General features: G+C 26.6%; 2 protein-coding genes across 3 annotated transcripts in view; one reads left to right on the forward strand and one right to left on the reverse strand.

Moving 5' to 3' along the window:
- Positions 1–16,555, forward strand: part of LOC125826478 (uncharacterized) — a 272,616-nt gene that overhangs the window by 136,656 nt on the left and 119,405 nt on the right. The window lies entirely within an intron of this gene.
- On the reverse strand, positions 11,092–12,975 carry LOC125826340 (transcription factor MYB36). Its single transcript, XM_049505650.1, has 3 exons — positions 12,690–12,975; positions 12,209–12,338; positions 11,092–11,777 (listed from the first exon to the last, which is right to left on the reverse strand). Exons 1-3 carry the CDS (start codon positions 12,823–12,825, stop codon positions 11,141–11,143), a joined length of 903 nt encoding a protein of 300 aa, XP_049361607.1. The 5' UTR covers positions 12,826–12,975; the 3' UTR covers positions 11,092–11,140.

Genomic DNA, 16,555 nt, shown 5'->3' on the forward strand with positions numbered 1-16,555 from the left:
TAGTAAAAGTTTATCACTTATCTTATTTAATGATGTAAAAAAATATCATGTTAATCATGGTTTATGTAGCAATAAAATTAGAGTAAATTTGAGTCGGCATGAAATTGTCTTTATTAGAGAATCTTTTATTTTCAATATGAAATTTCTAAATACAGATTTATATTTAATCAGATGCCGAATGAATTTTTTTTAATTTGAATTGATATGGCAAGAAAGCAATTGGCTAACATTTTCGAACTACAACTTAATTAGAGCTTAGTATTTCACTCCATTAAAGATATATTTCATTTCACAACAAAGTTTCTCCAACTTTAAAAGGAGAAATTATTAAAAATAATAATAATTTATCTTTATATGCTCTTCATTAGTTTTTACATGTTTATATAACTCTTTGGTTTAGTTAAAGAACTAATAGTTATAATTTTGGGGCCTTAGTTATTTTATCTGGATTCTAAATTATGGTTCTGATGATTTCTGACTAAGAATATTAAACGTTCAATTAATTGATTTGCTTATTTGTGAATATTCATAAATTTATCATAATCATCAATGGTTCGACTATTTAAAAACTATGGTCAAGAAATTAAAGTCATTTTAACCTCTCTTTTTACATGAAGAAATGTACTTGAATTATTGCACTGTAATAAACAGGAAAAAAAAAACTAAGTTGGTTAAGATGTAAAATCAAAATTCAGAAAAAGAAAAACAAAACATTATGGGTCCTAAGTTGTGAAAGTTGAAAAGATAGGTCTATGTCTACCATAATTCTACATATTCATTATAAATATTCCCCAATCTTTTTTGCAATTAAGAGTAGACAATTTTTATTTTATTTTATTTATTAAAAAAAGTTGTATATATTGATGTGGAAATGCATTTTTAAAATGTGGAAGAAACTATACCACATAGTTCAATTCGCAATATTACATTGCATAGTTCAATTCGCAATATTACATTGCATCTACATATATAGTCAAATCTTAGAACAGTGTTTGAAAATCTAATATACATTATTATATAAAACTTTGAATTTTTTTAAAAAACACGATAAACAATATTATACATTTGATACACAACATTATACAAAGTACAATTCGTAAAACATGAGTTCAAAATGTCACTAAGTATTCGATAAATAGTTAGTTTTATTGATGACTAATAATACTGTGAGAAAAATTGTCTAACATTATTCAAAAATATTTTATTTATATTTTAAATATTCTAAGTTGCACGATAGTTAATAAGCGTGAAATTTGATAATTGGTTAGAACCATGCAATTGTGCAGTTGATGAGTCTAGTGTGGCGGTAAGTGTTAGTTGCAATTATGCGACGCCAATCGAAGCCAACAAGGACTGCGATCACGAAGAAGGATTGATAAGCTTATGTAGTAGCAAAGTTTCTGATGAGGTGTACATGATATTTTAGATTAAGATCACCTATCGGAAGATCAGGAAAAAGTAAAAAAAATTATAAGGTCGTTGGACATAAGTCCATGTGATACACAAGGTCATATAGGCCAAACGATAATACGTGCAATGGACTTAGACTTAAATTGTGTTAGAAGCGTAGATATTGATTCGATCGAACCTTATAGGAATGACAAGAGTCTATCATTTCGACAACTCGATTGACAAACTTTATACATAATAACATCAAGAATAAAGTTTTATATTTTTAAAAATAAAATTTTAAAAAGTAAAAATAAAGCATTTTAAAAGTAAATATTAAAAAAACATGGCATGTTGATGATCTAGATTGGTCTTTTCTTCCTTTGCTTTGTGGTTTGGTGGATTGAGACGTTATCCCAACTTTCATGTGAAAAAAATAAAATAATTTTTTTTTTCTTTTTTTCCCTTTTTCTCCTAAAAAAGGGAATAAAGTTAAATTCTTTTGGTTATATTCCTCTAAAGAATAATTACGTAATTGAAAATATCTAATCTAAGTAAATCTTGTCACCAAAAAAGAAAAAAAAAAACCTAAATAGCAGTCCATCCAATTAATTAAATTAAAAATATCTTGTGAATGTATTATGTATATTTCATGTATAATATGTCTGTGATCGTGTATAATTAACGTATACCGATTAGCTACTATTTAATTTTTTATGTTATATGAATACAACTACACAATAAATAGCAAAGTTAATTATATATAAATAGTCAGAAAATTATTAATATTAAATAGGAAAGTTATTATTACACACCTAATTGATTATGTCTAGGCATGTTTTATGTGATTGGTTCCCCATGTTTACCCTCATTAATACTTTCTCTTTCATCAATCTTCCTATATCACAAAATTTCTGTATTTTTCTCTCAAATTTCTTCCAATTTAAGACCTTTTTTGATGATTCTAGGAGCAATTTTTGTAATTTGAATTCATCAGATATCGCTTAATTGATTTTCTCCTCGTTTTTATGAAGATCATATTTGTAAACATATATATTGCATCTATTTTTATAGGCTTTCGATTGAAGAATTATTTGTTTCTACATTACAATGGCTATAGTTATAAAAAAAAGTAGTACAAGAAGAACACGAGCAAAAAGAGATTGAGGTTTGTGTGATTGTCAAATTTGTATATAGTAGAATAGTTATATACATAGATACTTGTATTCTAATATTAACACAAGTTGAAATGGTAATTTGTGAATACAAGTATTATTTGGATACATAAGTAATCTATCGAATTTGAAAGGTTAATTAGGCAATACAAGTATAATTGGATACATTAATACTATTTTTTTATAAACAAATACATGAGTCAACACCAAGCCTCAAGTATTATAAGAAAAACTTGATCAAAAAGAGATTGACGTTTGTTGGTTTTTTCATTTTTTAAACAGCCGAATACTTGCACACTTTTGCTACCTACACATTCTATTATTTTCCATTTTTTTTTATTTATGTATTGTCAAATATATCCATCTTTTGTTTAACAACAATGTACTCATATGTAAACTATATTGGTGTATTCATTTTTTGTTTGACAACAATATATTTATTTTTCAAATTATCGTGTTCATATGCTAATTAATTGTTATACTTTATCTTGTTTAATACATTAAGGTTTTACAAATACTTGTATCCTTGATATATTAATACTTTAAATTTTATAAATAAAGATACTAATTTGAATTTGTACAATTAATAAAGTTTCTTTATCTAGTTCATTGTAATTAAAACTGTATCAGTGTATAAGTAGAAAAATAAAAAACATATACAATAATATAGCTAGAAAAAGAGTTAAATTGTAGCCATTTTTTATAAATACCATAATTATAGCTATTGAAATTTTAATAACCCTATAAATATAGTCATTTTTGTAAGTTGCTCCAAAATTAAACAGTAAATCTGTTTGACTGTTTGTGTGAAAATCCCCAACTAAAAAAAAAGGTCCAAACCAAAACATCAAATGGAGTCTATATTTTTCATGGGCCATGTAAATTCTGCTCAACTCTTATACTGGCCCAATAATGGCCCATTGTTGGAAGGTTTAAGAAGTTGTTTTTGAATTTGGAATATAAAATTTTGAGTTTGAAATCAAGTGGTTGTTGGAAAAGCTTGTATACATTGATAGGGACAAAAAATTGTAGATGAAACTACCAAAAAAAAAAAAAATCTCTTTAGATTTCGAACTTTGAACGTTAAAGTTTGGCCTTGTCAAGACAACCTACATGTCAAGATCATTGGTTGTCCGCACCCTTATACACGGATAACTTTAAGTGGCCATCGATGAGACGATGACTTAAGCCTAAAGTTTAAGACATGACAAATAGATAAATTCCTTTAGAGAGTGATTGGGAAAATGTCCTTCATTGTTGAATAAAGGATAGGCAATTTTTGCAGAAGAGTTATTTTCATGAATAAAGTAGACAACAACTCAATTTTTTTTTTCCTTTTCTCAGTAATTTTTCAGTTTTTGTTCCCCCAACATTTTCAATGCACTCTGACTATATAACAACTCCAAAATTTTGTCACTTACAACAACAATAATTACTCCTTCATGCTCCCTTAGGATGTGTAAATGTCTAAATTCAATTTGAATTTAAGTATATATACTGACTGAGATCATTTGATACGTGAGATTGTGATAATAATTTCAAAATAAAATTTGAAGTTAAGTTTATTCAATGTTTAATTTGAGGTATTACTAATTTTGGAATTATTTATCCCACTATTTGTAATAAAATACGAGATAAAATAATCTCATGAAATATACCAATCCGTGGGACATATGTGTACATCCCATGCTGCGTACCAAACGAATTGATTGTACATGTATTGTATACATAATATATATTTAAAATATTATTTTATCGACGCAGTTTAATATGTTATGGCGAGCCAGAGTTATCTATATAACATTATAAATTATTTTGAGATTGTTAATTTTGGATCCGGCTCCCCTCCATTACCCCTTCCCTCCATTTTGTTAAGTGCACGTCTAGATTAGAGACATGTGTCATATTTAAAGTTTAAAGGTCAAGATTATATCATATGAATAAATATCATAATCATAGTTAAGACAACTAATTTTAGAAAACTACTCTCCAAATTTGGTAAGAATTACAATATATTTCATACAAAATTTGATATTTATTATTATCTTTAATTTCATCTGATATTTTTAATTTACAATTTAATAGTTAAATACAAAAATATAATATAAAATTAATGATTATAACTCAAAAATCACTCAACTATTGATATTTTACTTAGAAAGTCATTCAACTATTGATATTTCACTTAAAAAGTCACCCAATCAATTTAAATGTTTTTTGTTGAAATCTAATTTTATTTTAAACTATTTTTATTATAAGAAATAAGAAGATATCTATTTTATTTATCTTACTAAATCCACTCCAATTATTTCATTATATATATTTTTTTTAAACGTACTGTAGCAATAGACAAAAAAATCATTTTCTGTTCTAGCAATTGTTTAGTAGAATTAAATAAGCTGAAAATGGTCCAAAAAAAAGGAGAACATTGGAATTGATTAGAAGTAATTAAGAAATAATCAAAAGAACGCACAGTAGCAATCTTTTATCATTTAAAAATAATTGATTTAAAACTAAAAATTTACAATTTAATATTTAATATTTAAATACAAAAATATAATATGAAATTAATGATATTAATAAATATCAAATTTTGTATAGAATATATTGTAATCCTTGCCAAATTTGAAGAGTAGTTTTCTAAAATTAGTTAACTTAACTATGGTTATGATATTTGTTAATATAATATAATCTTGACCTTTAAACTTTAAATATGACACATGTCTCTAATCTAGACGTGCACTTGACGAAATGGAGGAAAGAGGTAATGGAGGGAAGCTGAATCCGTTAATTTTATATTAGATGTTCAACCAAAACATGGGATAAATTCATCTCGTATTTTATGCCAAAACTATTATCCAATCCCACAAATGAAACGATATTGTTTGGTTAAAAACCATTTTATCCTAGGATTAAAACCATAATTATAATATTGGGATTATAACCAGAAAATCTATCTCACATTCTATATGGAATAGATAATTTCATAATTATGGTATAAAATTTATCCTAATATCCTCAATTAAATATGGAATAAATTTAATCCTAAATTTTATATCGAAATAATTCATTTAATCCCATTTTATATCTAGTGTATAGAAACTAAACATAATTCTTGGATTTGGCATGAAACAACATAGAAAGACTCATTTTATTCACTGGCACAATATTTAAGCCCAAAAGAACAACATTTGATCCAAGAAGCACTTTACATTTGTTTGAAGAATTAATTTCACAAATGACCTTCATAGTGTGTGGTCTTGAATTTTTAGACTCCGATTAACAATTTTTTTTTTTTGAAAAATAGCTTCCACATCGGGCATAAGTTGTTGACATAACTTTGATTTTCTTACGAGAAAGAAGTTCGGAATATTTTAAGACAATAAACATGTTCAATTGACTACAAATTCTACCTTATAGGCAATTGACCAAAATATATATGTCAAATTCTATCTTATAGAAAAACCTAGAATTTGTAAGTAAAAGTTAGTTCTACCTTCTGACAAATTACATGTCAATAAAATTTCATATAAATTGTGCATTTGTGCTAAACTATTTGGTTCGAGCAGGTCTACTCCACGTGCAACCTTGGAACAAACCTCAAAAACAACATACGTTTCAGTAAAATCCTATAAGTGAGGTCTGAATAGGGTAAGATATACTAAATTCTTACCTTTATCTATTAGGAATGAAGAGGTTATTTTCGATGGATCCTCGGTTTGATAGATAAGAAAAGAGCATAGTAGCGAGAAAATAAGACAGTAAGATACAAAGCAAGTGAAGCAACATGTAGTAATACACGTATATAGAAGAAAAGGAACAACGCGTACGAAATGATACTACTAATAAGGATAAGCGTAGAGGAGGCTATCCACAGAGTGTGACGACACTCGACTATCCACTAACTTTCTAGCCTAAAATCATCAACCTCTACCCCTTCTTATTTAGGGTCTTGTCCTCATAAGCTGGAGTTATATGTCATGTTATTACTAATCACCTCCCCCAATAATTCTTTTTCGGCCCAACATCTACCTCTCCTAACTCCTCTTACAACCAATCTCTCACTCCTTTTCTTCACATATATATCAGTATCATCTTTGTCTTGCTTCCCTCATCTGATTGTAGTCACAGCCTCACAGGAGGGCCTAGCTCCACCCTTGCCCCGTGGCAAACATGATGGTGGGCCAAACCTCAACTGAGTTTAAACAAATCTTACATCATGCAAAATCAGAAGCCTTCGATCTGATCCAAAACGGACAATATCATATATGATCTGAACTTTTAATCTCAGTCAATTCAATTGAACATTTACATTGACTATGTGCCTTGAAAGAAAATGACATACATGTACCTTAAGGCAAAAGTATTAGGACTACACTGTAGAAGTCATATTATAAGTTCAAATTTAGACCTAACTTTTACTGGACAAATTAACATACATAGTATCTGTATTCTATAACAAGACAGCTCATAATTAATACGTCAATATTTTCAAGATAACAAAGACTTTTTTTTATAGTTTGATGTTGCTTATAATCTCATTTTCCCTCCTTTATCGTTATGAAATTATTTGTACACAAATAAATTACTTTGTGTCGTATAAAAAGACTTTTTTTTGGTATGTTTGACTAAATTTGGATTCACGCATTGTGGTGCACATTTCTGAAGATGGTGCGTACTCAACAAAGAAAAACCATTCATAGAAACTTGAATATGAAACCTTTAATTAAGAATGGAGAAATCTCAAACTATCCAAGCACGACTCGTATTAATGTATCATCAACAATTCTAACGTGAATTAATTAGACTAAGAATTTTGTTGCATTGACCCTAAATCCTAATTAAAGATAAAGTCTTAAACCATCAGCTAGCTCAAAATAGATATTCCGCCCTTTGTTTTTGTAAATTGAAACTTGTGACATGGGGAAAAGTTTGGTTATCGTTCGGGGTTACGGTGAGATAGATAAGATTCTTTTATTTTTAACTAAAATAATTTATATTTGAACCTTATGAATAGGAAAAGATCTTGATTATAGAACACTTTCTTATTTAATAGGTCATGTGTTGTGTAGATCAGATTAGTTGTGGCTTCAAAGCGTGTATTGAATACCAAATGAAGAAAGAAAAAAAGTTTATGTTGTTAAATGATTTCAAGTGAATATACAATAAGAACATTATTTGTTGTTAAATATTCATAAATATTTAATGAATTTATTAATACTAATATATAATTGAGCAAAAGTTAATGAATTAATGTGAATCTGATGCTTTAAAGCTAAATTTGCTTCTAGAGTATATACTATACTCCCTCTGTCTGATTTTATATGTTATTTATTTCTATAAATAGTTGGTTCATAATACTCCCTCTATCTTACTTGTCCACTTTCCTTTTATAATTGTCCCTAATTACTTGTCCATTTTGGCAAATCAAGAAAGAACAATTTTTTTTACCTATAATATCCTCAATTAAATGACTAATTACTTTGAAAAATGTAGAACTTTTCATCCACTTCATAATTAATAGGGGTAAAATGGTAAACTCACTATGTCATTAATTGTTTTCTTAATAGGTGTGTCAATTCAAAAGTGGACAAGTAATTAGGGACAGAGGGAGTACTTATCATTTCATAAAATTAATACATAAATTACCATATTCTTCCTTTTTTTATCCTTGTGAGTTATTAGCCTTGAAAATATACATTTGACCAACCTAGAAAAGCTAAGTAAATGATTCATGTTCATTGGTTAAATTAATTAATCAAAATAAATTAATTCATATTCATTGATTGAAAACTTGAGTTTCAAAAATATTAAATAAGGGTAAAAGGGTAAAGTTACATCAAAATAAAAATATGACACATAAAATAAGACGAAGAAAATATGATATATCTATCCTTAATCATAGACCTTGAGTTCATCACAATAAATATCACGGAATAAAAAATAAACAAAAAGAAGGAAGGGGAGGTTAATGTACCTTCCCACAAAGGCCTAAACTTTCAACCCATGCTGTTGGGAAAAGAAAAAAAAACATAGTGGAATTTAATGTCTCAACTTTTAGGTCTATGTAATGATGATTATTTAACTTAATGTATGTTGCTAAGTTTTCATCCATTTTGTCATTTTTCATAAGTTATCAAAATTGAACTTGAAAAATAATAGTATTTCATAGTTTCACTTGTCAAAGTAATATTCTTCTTTTGAGTTTTATTTATCCCACGTTTGATATTTATTGACCCGATTTTGTAGAATCTATTAAAAGAGAAATTATTATTTACCAAGAGTTCTTCACTTTTAAAATTTGAGTTCAACGTCTAACTAAAAATAGAAATCATATTCATCTCACTATCCTATCCGTGTGTTACTAATTCAACTTAATTAGATGGTCTCTCATAATATAAAATTAGAGTAGCACTACAAAAAAATCCTATAAATACAAAAAAAAAATATTTGATTTACAGTAAGTACCTTTTGACCTTTTTAACTTCACTAGAGAAGACATTCTTAGAAAAAACCTTTTCCCATAAAGATTAATTAAGTCACATAATATTTTTTTATTAAAATAATTTATCTTTTCTTATAGCTGGCAAATTCAAATAAATTATTCTCCTTTTAATATTATCACATCCACACTAGAAAACAAAAAATGGTGAAGAAGTCAATGCATTCACCTCTCAAGAATCAAGATTTTCCAAAAGAAAAAAATTATCCTTATTTTAATTAGGATTTGAATTATATTATATACTATATATATACAGATTTTTTTCCACTTTTCACTAAGAAATATCAGAATATAAAGGAATAAATCCTAGAAGAAATCAAGAGAAATAGTATGATTTTCTGATGAACGGTTGTCGATGGACACTACCAATACTAATCAGTATATGATTATCTAATTAAGTGACCAAATTATATAAATAAATTAAATAGTCAGGACATAAAATTTAAAAATTATTTTAATTAATTAATGAACCTAAATTATTCAACTTTGTTCTAACTTATACAACAAAGACATCACAACTTTTTTGGACTTTCTTGGATGTTTCCCTATGAGGATTCTCTTTACATTTTGCCTGCAAAACATGACTTGATTTCTACTTTTTATAATTATGTCTTTTGTTCCCCACTAGTGGAATATTTATTTAATCACAAATAAATTATTCATCATTTATTACTAATTAATTAATATATTTAAATTTGTCCTTATCAATAGGAGTAATTAGTGATAGAAATATGATGTAGATTAGAGGTGGATTCAGAATTTAAAATTTTAAGTTAATGTGCAATATAATTTATTTTACAGTCAAATATTTATATTCTAAATAAAAGTTAAGAAAATTCTCGTAAACTCATCTGTTGTACTCTAAATTCGCCTGCGGTTTAGATGGTTATAAAATTTAGCAAAAATATTCTTTATCTCTATGAGGTTAGTTGAGGTAAGATTAAAATTTACATTTACGTTACTTTTTTCAGATCCTACTGATGAGATTATATTGAATTTCTTAGATGTTATTAGTTATATTTTAAAATTGATCGATGCAAATTGTGCTTATTTTTCTAATCAAATGTCTTAATCAGTAGGGTCTGACTAATTTAATTTGTAGGGAAAAAACTCGTGATGTAAATCACAACTTTCCTTATATAACTTTTGTTTTAAAATCCTCTAATAAAGAAAAAAATATATCTGCATTTATTGCTTAGATTATTATTTTTTCCAATTTAGCAGCCTTTAAATTCATTGATCAAGACAATTTTTTTAAAAAAAACTTTAGACCATAAAAATCCAAGATTATATATACTTGACCCAAAATCAGATTTTTCTTATAAAAAAAAAAGGAGAAGGCTACAAAACATGACAACACAACAAGTTAATTTTTTTTTTTTATATATATATAAATAAATGAGAAAAAACAAATAGGATATGAAATAAATTAAAATGTGCATGTTTCATCATTGAAGTTTGAAAACATAATGGCTCCTCTAGTTTCCAAGAGACTAATAAGATATTTTTTTATAGAGAAAAATATAAGTTATATATATCGACAATAATAATATTATGAATTTTTTGTATTCAATATAGTTTAATCTATGTAACATTTTATTTTAGGTTAGTAACTAATTTACTAAATAGAATTAATTGTTTTTGCGATAATCTTTGAGTGATCTAATTGTACAAATGTTCTTTACATCATCGATATAAAACATAAACTCATATGTGAATAATTACTGCTAAAACATTATTACTAACACACAACGATGAGTTAAATAGAACGGATAACAATTATACTACAACTACGATTTCAAGTTTTAAGAGAGATATAAGTCTTGATACATAAACATATCTGATATCTATCTTGATGAAAAGTAATCATATGGATGATGAAATAGTCGATTTGCGATAAACTGGTTCGAACATTATCTTTATATATTTTTTTAAAATATGAAAAAAAGGAAAGTACTAACACATTAATTTCCCAAAAAGAAATGCACAATGGAAACTTTTTACTTTTTCCAATTGTACTTTTAAAAAAAAAAACTACTTTTTCCAAATTGAAAAATCTTCTTATATTTGTCCATCAATAGTACATCATGACTTTTTCTTCCGTCTTGATCTCATGATCAAGCAAAAAGCTATTGCTATTACAAGTAACATGATTAGTGCTAATTAGATCCTTAATCTCCTCCAAGCTACTATAATCTAATGGATTTTGTTGCTCATCAACATAACAACCACTACCATTATTTCCACTAATCAACTTTTCTCCTTCACTAATAACACCATTGTTATTATACATATAGCTATGAAAATTAAAATTCGAAATGTCATAGCTCTCTTCAGAAGAGGTTGTAGGACCCGCGAAAGTACTAGCGCTAATGCCTGAGGTACAACTAGTCGATGCACCCGCGCTTAAGAAACTTGTACTTGATGGGATTGTACTAGGAATATTGGTTTCATAGCATGGGAAAGTTGTGTTGTTGGGATAATTTGATGAGATTAATAAAGGTGAAGCTTGAAGAAGTGAAATTTGTGAGGAATAATTATTGTAACAATTAGTGGGAATTTGGTGTTGATAATGATGATGATTAAGAGGCCTAATGATCTTGTGAGATGAAGAGACAAATCCCATTAATTTCTTCTTGAGCTTCGTGTTCCAATAGTTTTTGATATCATTATCTGTCCTGCCTGGTAATTGAGCTGCTATTATTGACCACCTGCATATGTTTTTTAGATATCAAGATTAGTTTAATTAATTTTCATAACTAAAAACATAAAATTTACTAGTACTAATTAGCTAGACTTTAATTCTTGAAAGTAATACTCATGCATGCAAAGTATATTTCTAGGATCATACTAGTTGTTAGAAGCAGAGACTAATTCAAGATTTGAATGTATCATTTCGAGTTTAATTTGAAATTTTATCACATCCCTTTTAGGTACTAAGCTAGAAGGAGGAAATTAAAGTGGTTCACTCGAACTATCTATAACTTGTTCTCAACATCTCCCTACTTAGAAGTTGATCCATGATTCAAAATTAATGTGTTTGAATTTTAAAATTCTTAGCAGCGAACTCATCGTACTTTTGAAATTATATGATCAAAATTTAATAATGATTGAAATTTTAGTAGAAAAAGTATGTATATACCTGCTTCCAATGTTAGCATAAAGGCTGCAAATGATTCTGTCTTCTTCGTCTGAAAACTCTCCGTGTTTAATATTTGGCCTAAGATAATTTAGCCATCTTAATCTACAGCTTTTTCCACATCTTCTTAGCCCTAATCACAAACAAATAATTCAAAAAATCAGAATTAATTAACAAAAATTAAATTAAAAGAAACAAACCAAGTATGTGAGTAGTTATAGTTCTACTTACAGATTTAATAAAACTCAATACTTTCGATTTAAACATAAATAATTTATCCAAAATCTCAATTTTAAGTCCAATACAAAAGAGAGAACAAAAATGAAACATAACTAGAAAAAGACCAACAAATCTACAATTCTGCTTACGAATTCGACAAAATTCAATACTATTGATTCAAACAACTATGTTTATATAAAATTCAAAACACATAAACTCAAAATTCCGACTCTATCTATCAGATACTCAATTAAATAAAACACACCAGCTTTTTGTGGAAGAGCAATCCAATTTCCACCAGTGCCAAATTTGTCAATATATTCTTTTAATTTTGCATCTTCTTCAGGTGACCATGGCCCTTTCTTCACATTTGCTTTATCACAACATGGAGCTCTTCCCATATTTTTTTTTCTAGAGAAGAGATTTTGAAAAAATGGACTAAAAGGATTGGCTTATAAAAAGTGAATTTGGACACCAATATATATATATATTTATTGAGAGAGATATATATCTTACACAAGTCAAAGAACACACATTAGTTTTTCAATTTTTGTAAAGTTGTCCTACACTAGCTGAGTGATTAGATAGACTAAATTTATTATATACAAGGAGACACAAGTTTCCACTATAAAATATTTTAATATACTCGTGTCCTATCATAGTTGCTCATTATTGATTGGATATAGAAATTAAAAAGAATAAAGGATAGGATAATTTTACCAAATCACCTTTATTAAAATATAAGTCATCTAAATATTGAAAATGAATAGTATTAAATAGCAAGGGTAAAATAGACACAAAATGATAAATTATTCATTCGCTTGATTTTTATAAAGTGGACAAATAATATTCAACACCCCAAAATAGTATAGTTGACAAGTAAAGATGGACAAAGGGAGCACTATACTTCCCCAACTCAATTTACTTGGTTGATCTTAATTTGATACAAAGTTTAAAACAAGAAATAATATTTTTAAATCTTGTGATCTTAAACTAAAGATATGTCTTAGCCTTGTGGTATGCATTAGAATTTAAAAAAAAATTACCAAACAAAAGACATTCTTTTTTAAACGAACTAATAAAAAAACAAAACAAATAATTGAAACAAAAGAAGTACTATTTAGTGGGATAGTTGTGATTAGTCCATTTTTAATGATCAAGCGATCTTAAGTTTGAGTTCCCTCGGAATAGAAAAAATAATGTTAGAATCACCACCTTCAAAATGAATTCTACCATACGAATTTGAATTTAGTCAAACTCTTATATGGATATCAAATATTAAGCGGAAAATAATAATAGAAACTTAATTTACTTGGTCTTTGTTTTTTATTTTTTATTTTATGTACAGTAAAAGGATCCAAAGTCTGCCTAAATAATGGCGTACAATTCAGCAATTGAATATGATTGGTCATAGCCATATATAGACTAATTATCAAATTTTGAACCACCAAACAAGTACAACAAAATTTCAAAACATAAGTAAGATTCTCGATTTGAACTTTATGAGTTTGAGTTTGAAATTTTATTTGATTTTTATTAAATAGGAATACATAACTTAATAAATTATATCGCATAAAATGGAACATAGAGAATATTTGATTTACTTAATAGTTGTAATACATGTGGGTGAACTTGCTAATCCAAGATTTATGGCAGAACTTGAAATAGATTAGACAGACTATTTAAATAAAAAATGAATTAAGAAATAACAATTTTTTATTAAATTAGCATCTTATTTAAATAATAATAACTTATGTTTCTTAATTATAGATCTTCCTCAAAATCATGAAACAAAGACCTTACAACTAATTAATTTGTACTTTGATCCTATCTAATTAGGTTGTTTCATGTTTGACTGACTATTAGATTGACTGTACAAATAATAATAGCATAGCATTGAAGATAAAAAGTAATTGAATTTTACTCATTTTATATTAACAATAATGTCACAGAATAATATTTGGTCATATTAATTAATTAAACTTTACCCACTATTTTTATATACATAACAATGAGGTCACAATTTTATCTACTATTATAGTAAAATTATCTTTATGAGTAGATTTTGTAGTTATAGTTTGTGAAGTTTAGTTATTTTACTACTATACTGTGTACAAATTCAATTACTTTAACGTGATATATTTATTTTGTGACTTTATTATTATCATGGGAAAAATACAATTACTTGACCAAAAATATTTCTGTGACTTGATTGTTATAGTGAAGAAAATCCTATAAATATTACAATTATTTTTTATGTATGATCATTGGACTTTATTCACGCTATAATATTAACATTACAAAACTTTATCAATTATAACTATAAAGTTGCCTTGATGGATAACTTTTGTTGTTATAATGTGTGAAGTTCAATAAAAAAATATGAGAAAGTAATTAATTTTGTGGCTTTACTATATTATAATATAATGAATAAATTATAGTAATGATTTTTTTGTTATAGTGAAAAGTTTTAATTACTTTTAACGTGGTAAAAAATATTTGTGTGATTATTCCTTGGTGTGGATAAAAATAGTAAAATTAAGATAGTCAAAGTATGCTAATAGGGTAGAAATTATTTTTAAAAATAAGTCAAGTACTACATATATTATTGGTTTAAATTTTCTTGTAGAGATAGTGATGTACAAAGATAGGCAGCCATGTGCTAATTAATTGTTCCTCTTATCTCAAATGTCATTTATGATGCTGTTGAATTTATCTCCAATAGGTTACCCCCTCCCCCCCAAACCCAAACCAAAAAAATGTCAATTACCAAACAAAAGAAAATTTAAAAAAATGATGTAATTATTGTTAATTAGTGAATGATGAATTTTTCTACTTATTATTGATGATAAAAAAAATATCAAAATTGAACCAAGAAAAAGTTATAATGTTCCACAGTAAAGAGGAGGTTAAATTCCTATTTCATTTTTTCCCCAATTGTTGCAATTATTGTTAATTAATGTCACAAGAATCAGTCAAAATTGAACCAAGAAAAAGTCACAATGGTCCACATTAGAAGTTTAATTTTGTACCACAAATCATGTGAATATATAGTAGTAGGATATAGTACAAAAATCTAGTCACTTATATCATACTTGTGACTTGAAAAAACTTAAAAAATATTACTCATCTTCTAATGGTCTTTTTCCCTTCTTGTATAATCAATGTACTATAGGAAAAGAACTAATTACACGTCAATAGAAAAAATGTACAAAATTTCCTCTTAAAAGATATATTATATAGCAAAATTGACACTAAGAAAAGTTAAAAGTTTTGCGAGTCTAAAAAGTCATCGTTTAGACAAAGTTATATGACTTTAAATATGAAACTCTTTGAGATTTGTAGTAGGGGTTATAATTATCATTTTTGGTCCCTCAATTAATGATAAATTTTATTTTTCGTCCTTGTAACATTTAATTAAACATTTTAATCTTTAGTTAATTAAATGTACAATTTTGATCAAATGTGCTAGCTACAATAATCAATGTACAATAATAAAATAATTGATCAAATGTCAACAAAATAATGATATAATAAGCATTTTTCTAAGATATATATACTATTATATGCACAATTGATATGATAAAAATATGATAATTATTTTGCGAATATGATAAGTTCGTCATTTAGACAAAGTCATACTTTGAAGCTAAATATGAAATTAACCATATGGGATTTGAATTAATGTCCCATAATTTTCCACCCTCTCCACTATAGTGTGTAATTATACAAACGTTGATGACTTTTCTTCCCTATAGTCAAAGACTTCAAATAAAAAGTAGAAAAAATACAAGTGAAAGTTTAAAAATTAATTTGATTAGTCTAATTTGAATATTTTATTAAAATGTGTTATCATGTAGCCATCAATCAATTTATAATATGTCATATAATATTATAAACTCTAAGGTTCTATAATACGTTCACTATAGTATAATTACAATACTATTAGCTTTTTATGAACCATATTAGAATATGTTATATATATATCGGATTCAAATCATTCAATTAAAACAATAATGACGTTATTATGTGATTAAATTACTAAGTGAAAAAAACTAAAGTATATCATGTATTTATTAATTTGATACATTAAACTATATTTCATATTATATTGACTTGGTAATTTTGTTT

The sequence above is a fragment of the Solanum verrucosum genome, unplaced genomic scaffold (genome assembly GCF_900185275.1).
Source record: "Solanum verrucosum unplaced genomic scaffold, falcon-dt-bn FXZP01000125.1, whole genome shotgun sequence".
Taxonomy (NCBI): domain Eukaryota; kingdom Viridiplantae; phylum Streptophyta; class Magnoliopsida; order Solanales; family Solanaceae; genus Solanum; species Solanum verrucosum.